The 25,791-nt window shown below is 41.9% G+C and overlaps 1 protein-coding gene across 1 annotated transcript in view; it reads right to left on the bottom strand.

Moving 5' to 3' along the window:
* Nucleotides 1–25,791, bottom strand: part of nrg3b (neuregulin 3b) — a 291,582-nt gene that overhangs the window by 104,426 nt on the left and 161,365 nt on the right. Inside the window, exon 2 of the mRNA XM_079492152.1 lies at nucleotides 1,175–1,310. Coding sequence (XP_079348278.1) covers nucleotides 1,175–1,310 — 136 coding nt within the window. The remainder of the gene's footprint in view (nucleotides 1–1,174; nucleotides 1,311–25,791) is intronic.

Genomic DNA, 25,791 nt, shown 5'->3' with positions numbered 1-25,791 from the left:
CTCACTTTGCCACTCGACTTGCCGTTCACTTTATGCATGCGCATATCCTCTATACGCCATGTTGTCTGTGTTTAGTGTAGTAGTCCTATCCGAATGTAAAACCAGCAAAAATGGCCGATCTACAAGCTCAAAGTGCAGCGCATCACGGTGCGCTTTGAGCTTGTAGATCAGCTATTATCACTACTATTGTGTGACACTGTACTAGGGCACTAATTTATGAAAAATACATAGCACTTACTCCAAGTTCACACAGAGTCCAACAAACCAAGGACATCTTTCTGATGGCCGAAAAGGTTCAGACAGACAAATGCCAATACATAGTGCCACCAAACTGGTGTGAGTTCTGAACACTATAGTAATCTGCCCAGCAACACCACGGCTCAGTCTCTGGAGCCACTGAAGCAGTGTAGTGTGAAAGAGAGACAGAGAGACAGAGTGAGAGAGAGTGAGAGAGAGTGAGAGAGAGTGAGAGAGAGAGAGAGTGAGAGAGAGTGAGAGAGAGTGAGAGAGAGAGACAGACAGACAGACAGACAGACAGACAGACAGACAGACAGACAGACAGACAGACAGACAGACAGACAGACAGACAGACAGACAGACAGACAGACAGACAGACAGACAGACAGACAGACAGACAGACAGACAGACAGACAGACAGACAGACAGACAGACAGACAGACAGACGCCTGAAGTGGAATGAATAGTTTCACTGTGGTTGTACTGGACTATAGGACATCGTCATCTACCTGGCATAATAATAAGCAATGAAGTTCATGTCACCATCTAGTGTACGGAGGGTGAAATTGCATGACCTCTGCACCACTATACACTGCAGACAGATGAATGAGAGACAGAGAGAGAGAGAGAGAGAGAGAGAGAGAGAGACAGAGAGAGATAGAGAGAGAGACTGTGTTGTTTGTTTCGAAAACAAGAGGAGTTCAATGACAACGTATGCCGCCATGGATCAGAGGTGTAACAGCAAGCAAAGAAAGAAACACACCCACATGCGTGAGCACACACACACACACACACACACACACACACACACACACACACACACACACACACACACACACACACACACACACACACACACACACACACACACACACACACACACACACACACACACACACACACACACACACACACACACACACACACACACGCTCACCTGCAGTGCCTGTGTACACCAGCCACAGTCTGGATGATGGAGCACTCCCCTTCATTGAGGCAGAAGGCCAGGTCTTTGTCTTCCACGCAGGGCTTGAACACCTCAGATCTCAGGCTAGGAGATGTAGGGGCCACCGCTAAAACAGCAACAGAGGACAGAGACATGGAAAGAAAGACCCGGTTATAGTACTGCAATACAACAAATACACAACTCATTCTGACACGGTTTAGTACCGCAATGCAACAACATTGAGGAACTGGGCCCAGGCGGTGGCGTAACCGTCTGGGCACCCGACTGGTAATCCAGTCGCAGTGTGCCGCGGGTTCAACTCCCGAGCCCGACACGGCCTTTACTGCATGTCTTCCCCCATCTCTCTCCCGTTTCCTGTCAGCCTAATGTCTGTCCCTTAAAAAAAACAAAACAATAAAAGGCGTAAGCCGCAAAAAAATATATTAAAAAAACAAAAAAACATTGAGGAACTGGAATCGGTTCCATCACATTTGGAACCGTTTCTCTAGCCGTTTTTTTACAGTATCACATTGTCAGATCTGCTATGTGGACTCCACTACCGTGAAGTATTGGAATTGTATAGCAGACAATTACAATACCGGTGGTTCTCAAATTTTATCATTTCAAGGACCAACCATGAACTCTGGTCTGTTAATTACAGACCTGTAAGGCCTCACTCAGACCTTTACTGCATTGCTGTATGCTTGTTGGATGAATGTTGTGTAGTGTCATGGTCGCCCCAATGCATTTCCAATGGGAGTCACATGGTTTGACACAACATTTGTGTTGTATGAGGGGGAGGGGCGCAGTCGAAACACAGCCGAAAGCCATACAACAGCTTGTAGTCCAAAATGTGGACTACAAACCATGTGACTTCCATTGGAAATGCATTGGGGCGGCCATGACACTACACAACATTCATCCAACAAGCATACAGCAATGCAGTAAAGGTCTGAGTGAGGCCTAAGGGTCCATTTGGAAACCCCTATGAATCGTTAAAGGGAAAGGAATCGTACCATTCAGAGGGAATCTTTAAGGAATCATACCGTTAAGAGGGACTTTAACCCATTTTGACCTGAGATCAGATTCTAAAAATGTCTTCTACATCCTGACAGTTTTCTGAAAAAGCTATGTTTCTATGTCAGTCGTTCTTAGATTTTTCAAAAATAGCCACTCGGTGGCGCGCTATGAGCTTGTAGATCTGCTATTTTTCAATAGCTAAAGCATAACATAATGCTAACACCAAAAGGGGTTCCCGCCCAAAATGGGGAACCAGAATCGTTAAATTCCAAAAGGATCACAACCCTAACCCTGACCCGGTTACTACTGAACAGAAACAAAATATATATGTCTGACCAGGTTACTTGAAGAAGGTGTCGTATCTGTTACAAAGCATTATTTCTGTGTGCAAAGACCTGCGATACTTGGGCTAAAAATGGAGAAATGGAGAGAGCTGAGGCAAACCAAGTGACGCAGGCAGATGCCGATTCTGGAAAAAAGACATATGTTTCGTTCATTCAAGGAATAGTTTAACTGAGTTAGGCTACTCATTTGTTCTTTTTTGAAGCGAGATGCAGCACTGAGTGGCTCTTAGCAGGCATCAGTCAGCCTGTACGCAGCAAGTTGACAATGCCAATCACTCAAGGCTTCTAAAAATAGATGGTTGATGTTTTTTTGTTGTTTTTTTCTCTCATTAACTTTGAATGATGTTGCTCCATTATAAAAGAGGCTGTGCACAATTTCCAATGCTGCCTAATTGTAGGCTAACTAAAACTATTTAATGATAACAATTATCATTGAATAACGCCACCCATGAACTTTTATTTCATTTTAAAGAGAGTGCTTTTCGTAATTATATAACGATTTGCTATATTAGGCCTCCTATTAATGTGTGACGTAAAATGACTTCCTTTGAACTGCTGGTCATGACATGGCCAATTGCCATTACATATCCTTTGTTGAATCAACTGTAATAATTATCTGCTGTAGTTAATGTAATGGGTGTTTAAAGTACTGCTGTTGATTACTGCCCGGAAGCTGATCATACTGAATTTATAATCCTCTAGAACATGTGTCTTAAATGGAGGGTCCGAGATCCTAGGGGGTCTCAAAGTTTGTACAGGGGCCGGGCTGCCAAATCTTTGTGTGATAGCTTTAGCCAAAAATAGCAGATCTACAAGCTCACAATGGCTTGCAGCACGAGGCGTTGTGAGCTTGTAGATCGGCTATTTTCGACAGAGGTTTGGTGTAGTAGAGGGGGAAAAGGAGCAGACTAAGTAGCCTAAAGAGTGAAAGGCCAAGTTGACATGATAGTGCTGTCAAACAACAAGGCTATGAAAATATAGAAATCTATGTAAAAGTAAAATCAGCAACACAATTGTGTACAGTACCCTGGTTCATCTCTCTCAGCTATAGGGTCCTTCATGGGCTGAACAACGTTGAAGACCCCTGCTCTAAAAGACAACGCCTTCAGGTTCAGATCAAGTCATTCAGCCATGACACCATCAAGTTCTGCTGTTGATATAGTTTAAGGGCAATATAATGTTAAAAGATAATGATTGACATTTTGTGAATCATTTGTTACTTTCTTTTTTCTAATTAAACAAACCTTTGAGTTTGAAAACCTTGTACTTTGACTGCTTGGTCAGGGATGAAAAACAAACAAAAAAAGGATACAAAATAGTCGCTGGGCTAATGTGTGTCAATCAGGGCATCCTTCAATTAAAATAAATCTGAGAATCATTGCTGTATGTCTCAATTCTGGCCATTTATACTCAATATATCGGTTAAAATAGTGTCCATGGCAATAGGGTGAATAGAAAGCTTTATAGAAATGTCAGGAGTGGTTCACAGCCTGTGCTGTGAGAGAAATTACTTATTTTATCAATGAGCTAAAAAGAAAAGTCTCACAGGGCTGGTCTTAGACAATATAAATGAGGCTTAACTCCCCTTCATTGGCCAACATGTGAACAACAGACACACACACTGGAGACAGTAAAGCAACAGCTTCAGGCATGTGTTAGTCCATGCTTGCGTTGCCAAAGCGAACCATTGATTTTACTCTGTAAGCGTAAACACTGATGTGCTTACAGGAGAGAAGCCAAGGTCATGGATGTTGGACTACATCAAAAGGTGCTTTTCACCCACAATGCAGCTGGACCGTGGCATATCCACCATGTGGCTTATTCTCTAAAATACATTTTCACTACAGCCTGAAGTTCATTCCATGCTCAGTTGCATTGCTTTGTTTGTAAATTGACTAAAAGTCACTGGACTGACTGTAGCTCGAGACTTTGAAATTTGAGACCTGTGTTGTGTTTTTGTCAGCATCCCTTGGTGAGTCATTAGGTCATCTCTATTTTTTCATAATTTAACAAGGTTATATTTAGCATCACATGCGGACAATGTCAAATAGATTATATTCACACAAAAACATAGAAGATCAATAGTAACAAGGCAGAATGTAGTTATTAACATCTGAAATGCATTATATATGTATTTATTCATGGCAGGGGGGTAATGTTAAGAAGGTTCCTCAGTTTGTGGAGGAAGGAGATGCAGAGAACATCAAATTGACTTTGAAAATGTTTTAATCTTTAAAGATATTTGTTGTAGTATGTTGTTTTGTCGGCAACATGATGGAACATCTAGCATGATGGAATAACTTCTATCAGTGATCGTGTTGTCCTGGCATTTCAGATTCACTAATACGCTACTAGCAGGAGAATGTATGTACTGTATTGACCAAAAGTCAATAGAACTGTGTATAAGTTAGATTCTGGCAGCAACAACAACATGCATCTTTGAGTACTTAGAAAAGCTCAATATAAATTCCAAGTATTATATAACCACCAGTCACAAAATGTCTAGTCTAATGTCACCATCTCTAATGCTTCTGAAACACTTCAAGGTAACTCATTTCTACCCCTCGGCCAGTCATCAAGGTTGCATATTAAGATGAACATTCATAATAAATGGAGGGATTCATTGAAGCATTCAGTGAATTAATGAGGCTGTAGATCGATGCACGGGGACACAGAGAGTGATGAGAAATCGACGCAATTCTCTGGTCCGACCGCTGACAAAAATGTGTTAGGTTGTTGTAACGTGAGGCGTCCTCATGAGAGAGCCGCTACCAGCCATGTCATTTTTCATCCTGCTAGGATAGGTTGTCATCTGTGCATAATTAGAAATAAACAAATACATGGAATTGTACAGACAGATAGGCCTAATGTAGTCAGACAGACGGATAGACGGACGGATAGACGGATACAGATAGACAGATAGACAGATAGAAATAGATAGAAATAAGCTAATTGAACTGAGACATAGTTTCCATAATTCGCTTGAAACATTTGCAACGATTGTAGCTTGCGCATGCACGCACGCACGCACGCACGCACGCACGCACGCACGCACGCACGCACGCACGCACACACGCACAGCAAATCAATAGCCCACGGGCATGTTATAGATTAGCACAGCCTGTGAGAGCAGTGGAGGTCTACACAGAAACATCTCCCATGGCTTATGAAAGCTCTATAGAGAACCATGGGCAGCCAAATGCTTCTTTATGGAATCATGAGCTGTGGGTGGGGAGTCCTGCCTCTGAAGATAAAATGATAATCAAATCATAATAATCTCCATATAGGCCTGACCTCAACATTTAAAAAAAATATTCTAAATCCTCCAGCTTTCTGAAATAAATATTTTCACGATTTTTAAAAAATAGCAGACCTACAAGCTCGTAGCGCGCCACTCGGTGGCGCGCTATGAGCTTGTAGATCTGCTATTTTTCAATAGCTAAATTATAACATAATGTTTAAAACACCAAAAGGGGTTCCTGCCCAAAATGGGTTAATAGCAGTTGAATCCATGCAATGGAAACCTCGCTAATGCTGAAACTTGATTTTCAAATAGCGTGATGTGTCTAAAGTCAGTACTTTTCATCACCTGTAAACTGTAATGTAAACCTGCTCTCTAAGGTAGCACACTGTCAGCATGCACAGTTTTCAGAGTCCATTACGGAGTCCATTTTCAAATAAAAGGTTTAATGTGAAATATTAAAGCTATAATGCAACATTGGCATATTATTGACATAAATTATGTATTCTTATTTCTGGAATTCTGCACTTTTGGGGTGAAATGCACCTCTTGATCGTGATCAAGGTTTGATTACAGCCTGTGAGGCCTCATTCACACGTATCAAACACCAATCAAGCAAATGTTTGGTCGTTTTTTTTAGGCCACCACAATGCTTTTCCAATGGGAGTCACATGGTGGAGGGAGAAGGGCAGAACACCACCAGCAATCAGCAATCAAACATGTCAAACCATATGACTCCCATTGGAAAAGCATTGTGGTGGCCTAAAAAAACGACCAAACATTTGCTTGATTGGTGTTTGATACGTGTGAATGAGGCCTCAGTCAGAAAGATCCTCTCGTAAGTTATTCATTAGTCTCTCAAGACACACTGTTGACTCACGTCAAATTCAAGGAAAAGAGGGCGCTGTTGTTCTTTCTTTTTTGACGATGGGTTCTCAGATTGGTTATTCATAGACTTACCTTCATAACTTACTTCACACTTGCTATTATCTACTCATATGTTTGCAAAACTCTACATCAACAGACAAAAACAGAAAATTCAACTGAAAGAAAAACAATGTCTGCTAATCTAGCCATTTCATTTTGTTTAAACCTGTTCCTGTCACAGATAGGAGATAAATCGTGGAACTCATTCATTGTAACATACAGTAGGTGTAAATTCTCAGTCCTTCAGTAATTTGTCATAGTTTGGACGTTACCCGTCTCATTTCTGACTGCTCATTGAAACCCCAGTGTGTCAAAGAGGTTTCAGTCTGACAGGGCCTAATTTGTGCAAAATGCAACCAAAACAATAACAGAACCTGGTTTAAACAGAGGTGTCAGTGAATGTCAACCTGCTCTGCATCAGAACATTGACTGAGTCACAAACCATCATCGTCATCGGGGTGCAGCACAGCAGCGGTGTGTGCATCATAGTAAATATTAACTTCCCACCTTCTGAACAGTAATAACACAGAATCACAAGTTGCCAGCGTGTGACTGAGCCAACAGAGTATTTTAAGAAATGCTTCAAATGCAGTACAAGCCTGCAGGCAGACTAGAAGAGCCAAATCAACCTACATCCCAAAATATTCTCTGTCCATTCATGCCACCTATGTATCGGTTGTTGTACTGTCGCACACGATTTGCAAGTCATTTAAAAAAAATGTGTAACCTTGGTTGGCATTCATGCATGCACTGCAGTCTTTTGACAGCTAATCTTATCTTTTCTCTCGATCCACAATCATGTCCACAGGCAGACAAGAGTTCAGATAGCTACTGGAGGGAGTTCACCTTTACAACTAACATGATGAGATGCCACCAAGTAATGATAACAAAAAAAACACACCCGTGTGAACTGAGTGGTGTAAGGTTTTATATAGCATGATCAGCTGTGGTCTGACGTAATGTCTGACGTAATGAAATCACACAAAATATGTTAAGTAAAAAAAGCTATCATTTTTGATAAATGTATGTATCACACATGGATGTGATTTCACAACTGGCTTTTTTTGCGCAGAGAAAATGACCACGGTTGCTACGGTCATCCAGTTCACCCGGGTGTGATTTAATTACGTCAGAAATTATTTTGAACATAGCAACCATGGTCATTTTTTTATGCACACAAAAGCCAGTTGTAGGAGTGGTTTACACCACTCAAAAAATAGTATATATATGGAGAAACTGAGGTTCTCTGTAGAAGGATTTTGCCGTAATTGGCATATATATTGTTACATTCCCTGCACAGGTATTGTCGCTCAAAAAGTAACTAACATAGAAACAACTCACTGAGCCAAAACGAAAACTCCAAATTGGGTTCAGAGAAGGCAGTGGCCTTTGGGCATTGGTGGCTAAAGCTGTGACAGCTTAAAACATAAACTATGAGTTGCAAAGTAGCCTAAGAGTCAGAGAGTAAAGAAACTATTTAGCAGAGAGAAAAACAAATTCTTTAGGGTTTAAACTCATGGCCATTGTGTTAGATATAAGGCAACAGAAGAACTTAAAGATGGAGTGCCACAATTTTTGTGTCTATGAGATGACAGTACTTCATTAGACACCCTGGAGTCGTTTGTATGTGCAATGATGTATTCCCTTTGTATAGGGTTTCTTCCTGGAGGCTGAACCCTTGATAGTCAAACGTGCCAATGAAAAAAAACAGTAATATAGTGACATCACATTATCAGCCCCTCCCCTAACCCCTCCTCCTTTATCATACAACTACAGCTGTGGGTGCGGCTTAAATTCAGGTGGATCACCACCCATCACCACCCACCAGGCAAACCAGGCATACTTAATGAACTGGTGGGGGTGCCCACATAAAAACGACATTTTAACAAATACTGTATACTTTTTTGGAAAAAATCTTCCTCATGGCACTTTGACAAAGCTCACTCACTCATTCAAAATCACTCACTTTTATATTTTTTTATAATTTTGAACTAACTAACCACGATTAACTAACCCATTTTTTCACTCAGTGTCAATTCTCTAAGCGCTGCACCTCCTCTGCCAACCTGGGGAGGCAGCGGACTGACCTCATGCTTGAGGAGTCCAAGCTGCTTCTTTTCCCCTGACAGGGGGTGTTTCCCCGGTCGGACGTAGCGGGTGGAGAGAACACGTTATTCTGACCAGTTCCATTCCCCTCCATCAAGCGCCCCGGCTGGCCAGGGGGACATAGTTTAGAGACCAGGATTACTGCATTTTTTTGTGAGGGTACCTACCCTGGGGGACACAGGGAGAACATGCAAACTCCACACAGAGGGGCCCTTTCGCCAACCCCGCTTCGGGTATAGGCACTGATGACGCGGAGGAGAGAGCACACCCACAGCGTCCCCAGCGGGAATCGAACCCAGGACCTTCTAGCTGTGAGGTGACAGCACTACCGACTGTGCCACCGTGCCCCCCTACTAACCATGTTTTATAGAAAAGAAAAGGGAATGTTTTGTTGACACACAACTGGAATGTGTCCTCTGCATTGAACCCATCCTAACAATTAGGGTGCAATGTTGAACAGCACCCAGAGAGGTGGTTTAATGTCTTGCTCAAGGACATTTCGACACAATGCCAGGAGGAGCCAGAATCAAACCAGGAACCTCCCTCCTGCCACCCCAGGGATTAATAGTACGATTGGAATGCCTCAATAAAACCAGACCAAACTTACTCATACTGTGGGACAATTTATGCAGTGAAGATTTGAATAACATTTCCTCCCAAATGCCATTTTTATAACAGCAATGCAATGAATCAGCCATGATTCACCCACCATATATTCACCAAGATGAGCCTACTTTTAAATCATGTAACAGCACAAAGAATTGCGGCACTCAATACTCAACTTGTGACACCAATTGGACCATAATACACACCCTTCTTTCACAGTTTATGCAATAAAAGTACCGTTTCCACTATTCTGTACATGTTTTCTTTCTTCTGGAATTCATCCAAACATCACTGTCAACATTAATGTTGTCCTGTTGATAGCAGATCTACAAGATTATAAGCTTTTAGATCAGCTTCCCAGGACGAAGTTCTTTGTCCTTTACTCCGAACGCCCAGGACGAAGTTCTTTGTCCTTTCTATTAGTAACGCCCGACGCTCAGGACGAAGTATTGTCCAAAAGACGAAGTTTATTGATACGAGAACGGATCGCCTGGTTGTATAGCCCAGGCGCGCCTGCTGGGCTCTCCTCGGTGACGCGCAAGAGTGATACGTCATCGAAAAACTCCCTCCTCTGTTTAGCTGATGAAAAGGAAAATCTTAAAACGTTCATAACTCGCGATCTAAATCATCCCATCTTTTTCTGAAAAAAGATCCTGTGTTAGACGGCGCTCCGCGGTCCAGTCGCTAGTCTCGATAGATTTATTCTTGTCTCCCGTTGTTGTCGATCGATTCTAGAGCGGTGTGGCTATTGTTAGCTGCTACACAACATCATGAACTTCCGGCCGTTCCGTCCGGAAAAGGCGTCCGTGTTTATAAATCGACTGGGTGCATGAATGTAATAGATTAAATAGTTCCGGGCAATTCAAGTGTTAATTAATAGCGCCCGACGCCCAGGACGAAGTATTGTCCAAAAGACGAAGTTTATTGATACGAGAACAGATCGCATGGCTGTATAGCCCAGGCGCGCCTCCTGGGCTCTCCTCTGTGACGCGCAAGAGTGAGACGTCATCGAAAAACTCCCTCCTCTGTTTAGCTGATGAAAACGAAAATCTTAAAACGTTCATAACTCGCGATCTAAATCATCCCGTCTTTTTATGAAAAAAGACGGGATCCAGTAGCTAGTCTCGATAGATTTATTCTTGTCTCCCGTTGTTGTCGATCGACTCTAGAGTGGTGTGGCTATTGTTAGCTGCTACACACACATCATCAACGTCCGGAAAAGGCGTCCGTGTTTATAAATCGACTGGGCGCATGAATGTAATGGATTAAATAGTTCCGGCAATTAATGTGTTAAATGTCAGTAATTTATTTAGATGCCGTTATTGTCTCTGCCAGGTGATACCATGGCGGATAATATGTCTTCGACCCGTCCGTCCATCTGTCCGTCCGTGTGTCCTTCTGTCTGTTGCCAGAAAATCTCTGTGCACACACACTCCCTGGATGCCAATTCCGAACCTACAGATTACACTACACACTATCTCTACAGTCATGTGATCAACACAGATCTGTCCGATTTACAATATTCCATCCCGACTGGCTAAGATTGGCTTCCAAAGTTTGCAGGATTGGATCGTTTTGCAGGATTGGATCGTTTTGAACAAAATGCCTCAAATCATGAACGCAGTACCATTTATGTGACATTTTGCACGCACATCCCTACTAGGCAGAGGACCGAATCCCACCCTTTTCACATTGGTCTGTTATAACATATTGGACATTTTTGGAACAAAATGCCTCAATGATTTGAGGCATCCAATTGCCATCAAAGGAGTAAGAAGAAATGGCACCCTTTTCACATTGACCAATTATAGCACCACCAGGAGGCCACAATAAAATACCTGACCTGTGCTCCGAGGAGCACTTTTTGTATGTATGTATGTATGTACATACATACATACATACATACATACATACATACATACATACATACATACTATGTACATACATACTATGTACATACATACTATGTACATACATACATACTATGCATGTATGCATGTATGCATGTATGTACACTACCATGTGTGTGTTGCTGCACACCCTAAGCTCGAGACTGGTCTGTAAGTAGTGACGTTGCAGAAGGAAGCTACTGTAGGCCGTTATGAAACCAAATCCTTTCCTTTTATTTTTGTAAGAGTGACAGCGGCTTTGTTCTGCACGCACGCACGCACGCACGCACGCACGCACGCACGCACGCACCATGTACATCAACACATGCACATCAAGCAAAAAAGAGATTAATAGGAATATAAAGCTGCTGAGGCGAATATATCTCCCCAGTGCGGACAACACAAGCAGAAGACTTCATTTACATTTGTAGCGTTTCCCCTCAATGGCTACTCTGTAATGTGCTCATTAGTAATGTTGTGCTTGAGGCTGTTCCTCCCCGCAGGAGACCGTGGTCGGGAGAGAACTGTCTGTGTTTACTGCAGCACACATCAAAGAAAGCTGAGCTCACAAGTGGAGCATCTTCACAGAATTGACTGCCTGCCTGCCTGCCCATCGCTGGAGGAAAGACAAGTAACAAAGCACATTTACTCAAGTACTCCACTTAAAGGGTATAAGACCACTTTTTTAGAGGTTTGGGTTTGAGTGTTTTCTTACCTTATTATGGGCAAACTAGTCAATTCCATGAATTATTTCGCTCCGTTGTGTTGTTTATTAGCAATTTCATTTTTGATTGGTCCAAATCTGTACACCCACTCCTGAAGCGTATTATAGGAATGCCGTTGAGCCACTACGGGGATGTAAACAAATGGATTTGATGTCGTCCGCTTGTCGCTAAAAACATACACAATGGGCGTGTTTGAGGGAGACACTTTAGAAGACACTTTAGAAGAAGTGTCTGTGTCTGGGACTGCTCGTATGCGAGGCTGCAGCATGGGTGCATCTCAAACAGCGTGGCGACTTGTTTACAAACGAAACCTCGCAAGATGTCCCCGCGAGAGTTGGGAACGCCACAGTACTGCTTCAGTATATCTCCAACCAAAATAGTAACTTTATAAATCTATCTTAAAAGACGAAAATAAAACCAGATGAGTTTTCCTGATGTCATAAACTGTCAGAATCAGCTTTTGTTGCGTTGGTTCATGTGCTAAAAGAGTGACTTTGAGAGCTGTTTCCCTGTTACAATGGAAGTCAATGAGACCCTATTTTTTATTTCTTAAATTGCTAATAAACAACACAACGGAGCGAAATAACTCATGGAATGGACTAGTTTGCCCATAATAAGGTAAAAAAACAACCCATACCTCTAAAAAAGTGGTCTTACCCTTTAAAGGTATAAGGTAAAGTGTTATTTCTTTGTTGAACTAAGTGTTAAATAAGAGTATATTACGATAGTAATCACTGCTATAGAGTGTTTGTTCAGTATAACCAGGTGTTCAAAGCTCTTTATTAAACTCGGCGCCGACATCGTCTTTTCACGCCTACCGGTCCAAACGCCCTCTGCGCCGAGTTCGCCTTTTGACGCCTTTTTTAATATCAATTGATTACAGGCTCAGAACACATAACACACAAAAAAGAAAAAAAGAAAGAAAATTCCGTTGGCTTATGCTGTCTTTGGGGACACAGTTTTTAGAATCGTAATATCTCGGATTTCTTCTTTTTGGCTCAAAACAAGCTTGATTTTATCCGATACGGAGAGAGAACTCACACCTGGAACTGCAACACAATTCATTAAAGAGCTGGAGAGACAGGGAGATGACACCTGTTACTGAACAAACACTATGGCAATGATTACTATCAGAATATAGTGCTTTAACCTTTTAACAAACCAAAAATATCACTTGTCCTAGCGTTAAAGTAAAATTATTACTACAATTATTTGATCAAAACATACATTAACCAACTTAAGCCCTTTTATACTGCCACAAGCTCACAATGCACGTGAGCTAGTAGATCTGCTATACAAAAAAATGCCAATAGGATTGTGCTTACTTACGCAATTATACATGTTTGATTACAGTTTATTTGTAGCATATACTTGTAGTATTTCTGTATGTATTGCTACTTTTACTTATTTAAGTAAGACAAATCTGAGTACTTTTCCCACCACTGCTCAGCATGTTCTGTGTGATGGAAAATGAATGCATGTTATTTTGTATTTGTTTTTCTGGGGCGCCCTCGCTGTCAGAAGCCTCTGTCTAGTTAGTAATCTCTTATCTCGTGTTGACGTATAGTGGCTGAGCATACCATTGTGTTAAGGCTACTGTGCAGCCAAGGTCATGGCAAAAACAATAAGCCTTATCAGCGTGCCTGGCATTGACAGGGTTATTGCGCTGACTACTTGAACTTCATCTAGTAGATTAGGATTAGGATCAGATTAAGATATCATCACTGACAGGCGGAAACCTATCCGAAACGGTTACTCGTCATGAAAAAATGTGCTCAAATGGACCTGATTATAATAGGCTCTATGCCCAGTAGTCATATTCGAAATAATGTAGATTGCCATTTTCACCATTTTAATTAAAATCATACTATAATCATCATCATACTATAATTCTGACAATAATTCTGACAATGTCTGAATGTCTGAATGTGTGTGTGTGTGTGTGTGTGTGTGTGTGTCTGTCAGAAACACCGCCGTATCTCCTCACTGCCTGCACCAATCACTCCCACTTTTCACACAGGCATTGACCATTTTTTCAGCAGTTTTTCGATTTTACACATTAATGATTAATAATGAATTTATTAGTGAATTAGAAATGCGAAAACGCACCCAGGGCGCAGTACCCCCTGCGGCCACAATATCTCACAACGGGTAAGGGCTAGTGTTTAATAATTATGAAAAAGTTAATGTTTTGGACTTAAATGAAACCATATGATTGTGAAGAAAATATGACATCAGCCACAATATAGTGAATCATCACAATAATCCATGTAATCAATGTATTTATTTAATAAAAAGATCAATTAAAACCCAAGCTGTGCCAGGAACGCCAGGTTACGTTCTAAGCAGTAAAACCCCCTGTGCCAAGACGTACTGGCCAGCGTTTCTATTGTAACAGGTGGCATGGATTGTGTATCGACCCCTATTTTGGGCAGGAAGAAGTTTAAAAAAAAACAATTTTGAAAAAAAGGAAGAAAGAAGAGAAAATAGCAGATCAATAAGCCCATAATGCTTCGCAATGTGACACGCTGAGAGTGCGTAGATCTGCTATTTCACTATGCACAACATTGCAAGACACTGTATGAAGTTTGTGGTAAAAAGGTGGCAGTGGAAAGCGGCTGATTCCCGACTCCATCTCCAGCTCCCCCTGTGTTAGTGTCGAAGTGACCTTGAGCAAGACACTGAGCCCCTAACAGAACTGCTCCTGATAGCAGGTTGGTAGCTTTGCATGGTTTCCTCTGCCACCAGTGTGTGAATGTGTGTCGATTCGAATGCCAGAATGTCAAGCACATTCTAAAGTGCTTTGGCTAAAAGCGCTATATAAATGCACCATTTACCTATTCCCAATTATGATGAAGTATAAAATGGGGTTCATGTGGTTCATCGATTCCTTGCATGTAAAACCAATTTATATCTCAATTATAAATGAAACTAATACATCATAATATGTAATGCAACTGTCTGATGTACAGCCACAGACACACTTTACTGAGGTGTGTTCTCGAGCATGCATACAATTATCATTAAACCACGTCTAGAGTGATATGTATTCATCTAGACTCATTCGTCTCGACAGTGTTTGTGACAAATAACGTGGAATTTCCACGATAACCACTGACTTGTAATTTTCATAATGACTGAACATGATGATTACCATCATCAGGAAAAAATAGATTGGTTACTTCATAGATCGGTTTGATGAAATTTGCTAAAACACGCACACGCACACACGCACAGACACACAGCAACATTCATATTGCAACATTCAAAGTGCAGAAACCTGCATTTTGCTTTGCAGGTTTGCATGCTCAGACAAACATGTGCACACAGTCACACACACATACGTTACACATACACATACATCAGCAAAAACTGGAAATGTATGCAAACACCTCGCCCCAACACACACACACACACACACACACACACACACACACACACACACACACACACACACACACACACACACACACACACACACACACACACACACACACACACACACACACACACACACACACACACACACACACACACACACACACACACACACACACGGAGGTGACAGGTCATCCCTGACTGTGGCGTAGACAAATGATTGTTGACCTGAGGGAGAGGCACGTGAAGGTGACAGCTGCTAAGTGTGCTTAAAGACCGAAGAGCATCAGTGGCCCTGACAGCTCCGTGGCGGCTAGTTGGCACCTGTCACGTGGACCACAGCCTTGCTGCTGTGGCCTTTCATTCACTTGCAGTCTAGTGCAGATGTGGCTGTAGACTCTACAGCCACATCGCTGACAATAGCTGACAGACAGAGTGCAGGATATACAAAGAATCAAAGCGATTAAAAGGATACAAAAGATTGAAAAGTGTTTCAACTATGGCCAGCCATGGCAGCCAAATTGGTTATTTATTGGCATAATAAGTGTGTTGATTGATTTATTATATAGATTATATTTTGGTGATGAAAAAGGAAATAACTGCAGATTCACTCCCAATTTTCCGCCAGAATGTGAAGACTCACCTCTTCAGACTCCACTCCACTCCACCATAGCCCGTAGCACTTGACATACAGTAGCCTTGGCGACCATGTATTCTCATGCAAAAAGGTTCAAATGTAATTTAGACAGATGGTGCATTTATTTTTTAAATTACATTGTATAGACTGATGCTAGGTTCTTGGTTTAATACTGTGCAGGAGGATGCTAAACGCACACCAGTCTTAGTAGTGGTGCCAGCTCACGGCAGAAACATCTAAAGAGTTAAGTCTTAAAAAGACAAAAGAGTGGCTGCACACACTGATAGCCAAAGAGCCGATTATTTATTAGGATGCAGAGTAAAAACCAACGTTTCGGCAGTACAACTGCCTTCTTCAGGGTATATCAGTTCTACCCACAATCCTATAGGTTACTGAGGCTCACCTTGCTTACTGTAAGTCACTCTGGATAAGAGCGACTGCTAAATTGTAAATGGCACATCAGCACTAAAAAAAACTACAACAACAACACAACAATATCACAGATGATGAAAGCAAAATAAAGCCCTGAGGCCTATTTCCACCTCCGCTGTAGAATGACCTCATGGCCCAATGTTGTTTATCCCCCAATATCATAAAGGCTGACTTGACCTTTGAGACGGATAAATAAGTCAATGTCCCCAAAAATGTAGTTACTGCACTCTGGCTGTGTAAGGGCGGTATCAGTCTCTTCACAAGAAAAGAGACCACACACACGCGCACACAGACACACGCACACACGCACACACGAACGCACATGCACACACGCACACAGAGCCCCGGGATTCTAAATGTTCCAGTTCGGTTGAGGACAGCCTTTTTTTAGGACTGTAGCCGTCAACTTCAGCCCCGAACTGAATCACTGCAACAAAAACAAAAATAGTCTTTTTCAGTCAATGATACTGTATGTGCCTGTTCTTAAGCTGTGATATGTTCACTTTTGCAACACTTAACGTAATATCGTACATAATATCAGCAATTCACAAGTTGTGAGCCCTTGATGGTATTGTAAGTTGGTCGCAAAATACTTGACAAACACTTTTAATGATATACCTTAACATTAGTATTAAAATATATATATATATGTTGCAAGAAATGTTACGGCGTTTTTCATCAGGATTCATCATAAATAAATATGGTCTGAAAATGCACGCGGCCCACCCATCTTTAAAGCTGCTATAAGCAATAATATGTCAAAATATGAATGACCTTTTTATTTTTTATAAGGTAGAACGCTCCCAAAAAAATGTAGTCTCTGTGACACATCTAGGGGCCGTAATCTGCATTCAAAGATGTTCCTAGAAGCTTTGTCATTGGTCGAAAAAAACCCGGTCGCAGTGACTAACCAATCAGGAAGCAAACAGGCAAATCGACCAATGACAAAGCTTCTAGGAAAATCTTTGAATGCAGATTGCGGCCCCTAGATGTGTCACAGAGACAAAACATTTTTGGGAGCGTTCTACCCATTGCTGACTGTCTGAATACCAAAAAATTAAAAAAATAAAAAGGTCATTAAAATCTTGACATATTATTGCTTATAGCAGCTTTAAGCAGTCGGGATTTTCAAGTGGGCCCTAACACAGAAAAGGCTGGGAAAACGCTGATTTTTATTATAATCTTTGTTACATTTTTTTCCTTCTTCTTCTTCTTCTTCTAGGCCTGTCTTGTTAATGATCACATACTCGGTGCCCCTCCACTCTCCCACAGTGAGAACGTTACTCATGTCCCATCATGCAACGCTCCAACCTCCACGGGTGCCATGCAGGCACATCAACATGCGTGCAGCTTCTCTCTGTGTGCCATGGAACCTCCTGCATGCGTCCAAAACTCCATTCGTCACACAGTCATTACTCACTGTCACCTACAGTACAGGTGTGCACTGGTCGCATTACACGGCGTTCTGGCATTTTGTTTAGGCAGGATCCCACGTGACGCACATGCACAGATTGTGCACGCGTTGCACGCCCAACTTGATTCATGAGCCAAGTACCTAAATGGCGGCTACTTTGCTGCTGCCAGTATCCTATGTGCACACAACAAGAATGCCTCAGCCGCCGTCGAAGAAGAGAAAGATACTCGTTCAAAGCAAAGCTTTTATTTTTGTTACTGCAGCGCCTCCTAGAAATGGCACCAATGATCATTAGTGATAGTGAGGACCATTTGCTATACTTTTTCGAACGTGTCGCATGACACACAAGTTGTGTGTCAGTGACACAAGACACACCACACCCTCATCCCTCATTGTCACGTCCATATCACAATGTCATGTGGGACAGTGGGGGGTTGGAGGGGGGATTTGGATTTTGGTGACGACCTTGAATTGTGATCAAGGTGTGGGAACACACCCCAGCTGTGCTGGTGTCAAAGACGAAACACGCTGTTCCACAACACCAGGCATCACCTCCTTTGCTCTTCGTCAATTCGACAATTGTCACAGCGTGACACGATTTAGCTCGCTGAGAAGCCATTTTCACTACTTTCGAGCGACAGCAATGAAATTATTTAACTGAGCGAAGTTGACAAATGCCTTTTAGTCATGTTCTACTTCATCATTTTTCATCGATTTTGACAGCAAACTTTTTGACAAAAAAAATATTTCGTTTTAGTCGAATTTTTTCTCTGATTTTTTTTTGTTTTAGTCTAGTTTTAGCCGACTAAATGTGAGAACATTTTAATCGACTAAATCTACAGTTGATTTTGTTGAATAAAATGTATATTTGGTGGGCCTTGATGGCACCATGACCGATCTTAAGCTTGGTTGCATGCTGAAAATAGCCGAAGGTTGTACAGTATATAGTCAGAAGTTGGATGTTCGTGATATGTTTATTATTATTTCTACATTCAGCCCAAGCTATTCTGTTAGCAGTGAAAGCAGTAGTTTAATTGGAACAGAGGGGAGAGGAACTATAGTCTCTACAATCATCTGAAATCCCTCTGTAGTTGCTGAGACAAATAGCAAAACACTGAATACCTCCACGACAAATGTCCCAGGTATTAAAATACAACCATATTAAAATACAACAACCATGCTGACTGCACATAATGCAAGAGCAAGTTACAGCGTGTGTGTGTGTGTGTGTGTGTGTGTGTGTGTGTGTGTGTGTGTACATTGTAAAGCACTTTAGATAAAGGCGCTATAGAACCTCCCATGCAGGCTACAAAACACGAATATGCGTGATTTCTTTCTACGTCCGTGATTAGACATGGACCGGTAACGCCCCGCCTGCCTCTGATTGGCCTACCGACACTGCCCGTCTTGCCTGTCCTCCGAGATGCAAGGGTACTCCGTGGTGGGAAATAATACAAGTACAAGAGAATGGCAACACGCGACAGTAACTTGTAACTTATAAACCTTTGTAGAAGAGGCAAACCAATATTGTTTGTACCGTTTGCTTGATTTAATAATTGATTGAACAACTATGGCTGTCTAATAGTACTAATACTAAAAAGATGAAGATCAAGGGAAAAGAGACCTTTTTACAGTACAATAATGTTTCAAGTTTACACATGTAGATGTATGCAAATAAACAGGCCAGTGGCATAAACAATATTAGTTTGCCTCTTCTACAAAAAATGTAAGTTACTGTCGCGCGTGCCAAGCTTATTTATTTCCTCGCCTCGCCTCACCCAGGCTGTCCACCACCTCAGAGGCAGGCGGGGCGTTACCTTGTCTAATCACGGATGTAGAACGAAATCACGCCACAAATATACTGCACCAGAGCATGCAGTTGGTTCCATCACAGACACAGACAATGGTCTTCAAGCCTACAGAGTTCAGAGTTCATAGACATCTCCTGAACCTCCCCCAGTGAACCCCCAGTGAACCGTGTGATTGGCCAATGAATACATTAACTTATTTGGCTATTGTCCACAACTGCATCCAAGAAAGGGAAAAGAAATGAATAAAAGAAATGCAGGTTTTTACCATTTCTTAATTAACTAAACAAACGCTAATCAATAAAAGCTGCATATGGGACTTCCATTTACTCCAGGGTGTCCGTCTATGACCCTGGCACACTCAAACGGTCTACATACGGTATGTCCACCATTAATTTCAACCGGCTTCTTCATTTCTCAACGTTCTCAAGTCAAGATTGCTATTTTTCCATGACACACAGTAGGGAATATAAAAAAAAGAAAATCGATGAATTGCCGTTAATAAATTATCTGCTTAAATTAAACAGTTAACAATTAATTAATATCAATTGGTTACAGTTGTGAACTGTAACCAATTGATATTAAAAAAGGCGTGAAAAGGCAATCTCGCCGCCCGGGGCATTTGGACAGGATCATCAAAAGGCGATTATGGCACCCAATGAGTTAAGACAGACTCCATAAAGCACTGCAGAGGGGAGGTGTGGGTGTCTGTGTCCAGCTGATGCTCGTTGACGTGATGTTATATACATCAGTTGTTCCCAAACGTTTTCATGTCAAGGACCCCCAAATTGACACTTTGCCCGCGGAGCCCCATTTGAAAACATTATGCCAGGGACCCCCATATACGATTTTGGAATCAAATGGACCCGTATACCCGTACAGGGCATTTGGAACCCACTCAAGAACACTTTGAGACCCACTGGTGTAGCAGAGTGTTTCCAGTGAGCCAACATACACAATATAGCAGCACCCTGACCCTGACCAGAATGGAACAGAACCTTCATTAGTATCATTGGTAACATGAAGGAAGTAGGGAAGGGGCCCAAGTTCTTTCCAAAAATGGCGTGTGTGCATAGTCCATTATGTTTCTGCACACACACAGCCAGGGAACCATGACTCATAAGGGAACACTAACAGTGACGGCAGGGTTAAAAAAAAAATACAAAAAAAAGACATGAAGGACACGTTTTCTCATTAACACCTCCATTAAACATATACAGCAGCATTTCAGAGACACAACCCAAAAATAGTGTTCAAGTCGACTGAATCGTGTCATTTCGGCAGCTGTGTTGCGCCGTGACAAAAGTGTTCATTGGAGCGTTGAACGAATCGCCTCTTGGTGAATGATGTCACAGATGGAAACATTACTAGATTTGAATAGCCTAACAAAGTTTTTTTCTAGCTGTTGTATGTGTGAAAACGAGAAAGACGGCACAACCACATGTTCTGTTTCATGACTAAAATATATCGATGGTTTACCATCAAGCTGCCAAAAACACACACTGCTTGTTTTTAGTTCAATGTTTGTTTTAAAAACGCCATTGACAATGAAGAGAAATTAATGTTTGTTTTGTCACTAACACAAACATTACATCCCATTAACAATAAAGATAATTTAATGTTTTTTTTACATCATCATTACATCACCTAATTCCCTCCTCGATGTTGTAAGATGATAAGAGCGCCCCTCACTTCACACAGGTGTGATTTCTTTCCTCTTCCCTGTCCCGGAAGCTGTACTGCCGAGGATGATGTCAGCAAGATGTCACGTCAGGACTACATAGAACACTTTTCTTTTCTCTTAGGCACATAAAACAGATAGAAAATGGGCACAGTACCGTGTTCATTCAACTATCCCATTTGTCACTCTTAGAGGTACAACACCACCCAAAATGGTTATTTTAAGAGCTATTCTTCACTCATTGTCTCCACCAGGCCAAAGGCATGGGGAGAGAGTATGTTTTGCACTCCGTCCGTCCGTCCGTCCGTTACTAGCTAATCTCCGGTACCGTTGGCCTGGACGATGCCAAACTCTGTACACACACTCCTTGGATGCCATTGATGAGCCTCTGCCCCAAATTCTTCAGAACGGCCTGTTATAGCACCACCATGAGGTTGATGTTTGCTAAACATATTTCATTACATTACTCGTACACATTTTATCAATACATCACGGAAATCGGTATACACTATCTCTATAGTCATGTGATCAACACGGACCCATATTACATCCCCATGGGGTATATTGTCTTCCAAAGTTTGCAGGATTGGTCCGTTTTGAACAAAATGCCACAAATCATGGCCACAGCATGCTATTTCTGTGAAAATATGCACACCCATTCCCACTAGACTGAGGAAGAAATGCCACTTAAAATAAATTGGCTCATATAACAGGCCAATTCATGTTCTTACCTACCAGTGAGACGTCATGTGTTCAACACAGCTCTGTTTGATTTTTCATATATTACTCCTAAAAATGTTGTCCAAACATCACAAACGCTATTATCCTGGTGGAGACCTGTGCCCCGAGGGGCACTTTTTCTAGTTACTATTGAACTGAGTTCCTGCAAAATCAGTCCAAGTGCCACTACACGTCTCAAAACGTCTTTCCTGTGTTGCTGGTTTTCAGTCGACTGGAGCTCGATGAATCAATGAGTCAAGTAATCAACGGACTGATCATCAGGATGGCAGAGTAGCATAACGCATCCTTTATGGAACAACATCAACGCTGTTTAGCTTATTGTGGAGATGTGAGCGCTGAGCGGTGAAGCGAATGTCGCATCAGTTGTGACTCTGAAGCGCCAAAATGCTTCATTTGCATTAGAGATGCACCGATACCATTTTTTCCCTTCCCGCTACGAATTCCGATAACTTGCATATTGACCGATACCAAGTACTCAACCGATACCAGTGTGGAATTTAAACAAATCTAGGACAGTGACCAGTCCGGGGTCCATGGACTATATGGGTTCCTTGAAGGGGTTCCCTTACAGGTCTGTAACTCTATTGGGTCCTGAAAATTAAAAGGTCTGATAACCACTGATTTAGGAATAAATAAAAAGTCTAGGAATAAATAAAGGAGTTTGCCTCCCGTTCATTATAATGGAAGGGGAATCATTTTGCCGACCGACCAACGACTTCCGGTTTTGAAAGTCGTGCAATAGACGCTCACAGACTGTAGTGTGTCCCTCGCCGATATCAAACAAATATAAAGCAATTCACCCTTTGTCAAATCCCGCCCGTGGTTGTGCCCCTCTTCGCACCCATTGGTTTTGTGGTTGGACAAAAATTCTCTCTCCATTCACTACCACTGGTAACTGCAGCTACAGACTGAGATGAAAAGTCAAGTGAACATGAGTCACACTCATCAGGTTATTAGCTGAACTGAAGACTCCCACCGTTTACTTTTCTGGACGACCCCCGAGGAGAGTCTGGAAAATAACTCTCTTACTCACTGGGTTAATGTATCTGACTCACTGCTGGGTTGTAATGGAGACCCACACATGATTAGGCAAATAGAGGTAGGAAGAAGAGACAGATAAAGACTGTCATTAATTCAACAGTAGAACTTCCCCCCCCCCCCTTTTTACGATAGCCATATTATCAAATAGGGTAATGTTGAATCCTGTACAGGTTCTGCTATTGTGCATATTGACTCACAAAGACTGCTGCACAAAATGGAACAGAACAGGACTTATTGTCTCCACCAGGCCGAAGGCATGGGGAGAGAGTATGTTTTGCACTCCGTCCGTGTGTGTGTGTGTGTGTGTGTGTGTGTGCGTCCTTCCTTCCGTCCGTCTGTTACCAGCTAATCTCCACCACCGTTAACCCGGTCGATGCCAAACTTTGCACACACACTCCCTGGATGCCAACGATGAACCTCTGCCCCACATTTTCCAGAACGGCCTGTTATAGCGCCACCATGAGGCAGCTTTTCACATTTTTACCTAAAACTGCACCGATCTGCGTGAAACCTTGCATGCACACTCCCTAGAGGCCAAGGACAAACCGTTGACCTGCATTTTCAGCATCTGCCTTTTATAGCGCCACCAGGAGGCCGACTTTTGTAAAACACATTTTTTGATATTACTCCTCCAGATTCTGTCCAAAAATCTCACAAATCGTTACACACTATCTCTATGGTCATGTGCTCAAGTCGGATCTGTCCGATATTTCATATTCCATCCTAATTGGCTATAATTAGCTTTCACAGTTTGCAAGATTGCCCCGTTTTGAACAAAAGCCTCAAATCATGAACGCAGCATGCAATTTACGTGAAATCTTTCACACATTGTCTTACTAGGCTGAGGAATATATCCAACCCTTTTCACATTGGCCTGTTATAGCGCCACCAACAGGTTGATTTTTGCAAAACACATTTTTGGAACAAAATGCCTCAATAACATGTTTATATTAATCCTAAACATTTTGCCAAACATTTCACACAGTCCTATCCTCCTGGTGGAGACCTGTGCCCAGAAGGGCACTTTTTCTAGTTATCATTGTAATGGTAACCTGTACGTACATTACACAACTATTCATGGCTGCCATGAAAAAACATATATTAAATTAAAGCCAATTTAGACCAACAGGAAAGAATAACATTTTGTCACACTTGTATCTCATATCAGCGGCCATAATGGGGATATATAATAGATTACATTTCAAGCAATAATATGACGGCAGGGCCTGCATCACAAAGGTGGCCTTAAGATGGACACCACCAGGCAAAAGAAAACCTGGGAGGCCCAAGGCGCAGAACTGTGACGCAGGAGCTGGAACAGATCAACCTGTCCGGGGGAGAGGCGCAACATGCTGCCAGGGATCGGATGCAATGGAGAGCGCTCATTGAAGCCTTATGTCCCATAGGGGACGAAGAGGAGTAAGTAAGTAAGTAAGGGCCTGCCAATCACGCTTCCACAAGCTATTACAGTCACTGTTGGATGTAAACCTTGTAGGTCCAACACCATTGCTTTAAAGCAGGGGTCTTCGTCAACAGTACTGAAGTGGTGCAAAGCTAGTCCAAATTTCCAATTAAGGCCGTTTCAGACGGGGAGCGAGTGACGCAGACGTTCTCGATTGGATGGGCGGGATCGCACTGCAGTCTCATGTGGCGATGCGTAGTAACGTGAGAAAGAAGCACAATACAATCCAGCTCTAGTCGCCCGTGGGCGAGGGCGAGCGTGCAATAATTTAGTGGGGCCGTGCCCGCTTGCGTAATCACCCCTCAACTTCTCTGCGTGTTCAAATTACGTTTTAACATTGTACAAAGTACAAATACATGCTGTCCAGTCTTACGCATTTTCATAGTAACACTATGCTATGCTAGCAGGACAGCGCTGTGTGTGTGTAATTCTGTGTTGTGTGTGTATGGCGTATGTCTCAACCAACGGGAGTGTATTGATACATTGATACTATGGAAAAGTCATATTGAACCGTAAAGTAGTTTTCAGAATCGATATTTACCGAAAAGTCTAGATTTCTAACACTAATGGCAACCAAGAATGAAAATGACCATATTGCCAATTACCTTCATTAAACACATCAGACAAACCAAAAATCATAATGTCTAATTATTGTGATATGTTTTGTCTAATCATGTTCAATTACCACTTTTGTATTATTCATATTCTTTTTTAATATTTCATATTTTTGACTTACTGTAGCATACTCAAAGAAGTAGCCTATAAGTGAACATCTAAAAGAAAAACAAACATGGATTATAAAGGAACACACCATCTGGTAGCTTATGTGACTTTCTTTGTACACTATTTTATCAGTTCGGTGTTGAAACTATATTTTTAGTCACATAAACACAAAGTCCAAGAAGAGCTGCTTTGTCTCCCCAGTGGCATAAACAAAGGAAAAGACATCAAAGGCACAAAAATACTGAATTTCGATTAATTGAGAAATGCAACTGAAATGACCAACGTGTTTCAGCACAAGGTGTATAGCAGTAGTATAGCAGTGGTGCACATTTCTCACTTTTTTTTTTAATGATATTCTTGGGCTTTTTGCCAATATTGATAGATTAGCAGTAGTTTTGACAGGAAAGGAGGAGAGAGATGGGGGGGAAGACAC

Source organism: Electrona antarctica, assembly GCF_951216825.1.
Source record: "Electrona antarctica genome assembly, chromosome: 22".
NCBI lineage: Eukaryota > Metazoa > Chordata > Actinopteri > Myctophiformes > Myctophidae > Electrona > Electrona antarctica.
Note: the sequence above shows the minus strand (reverse complement) of the source record. Positions and strands in the feature narration are given on the sequence as shown.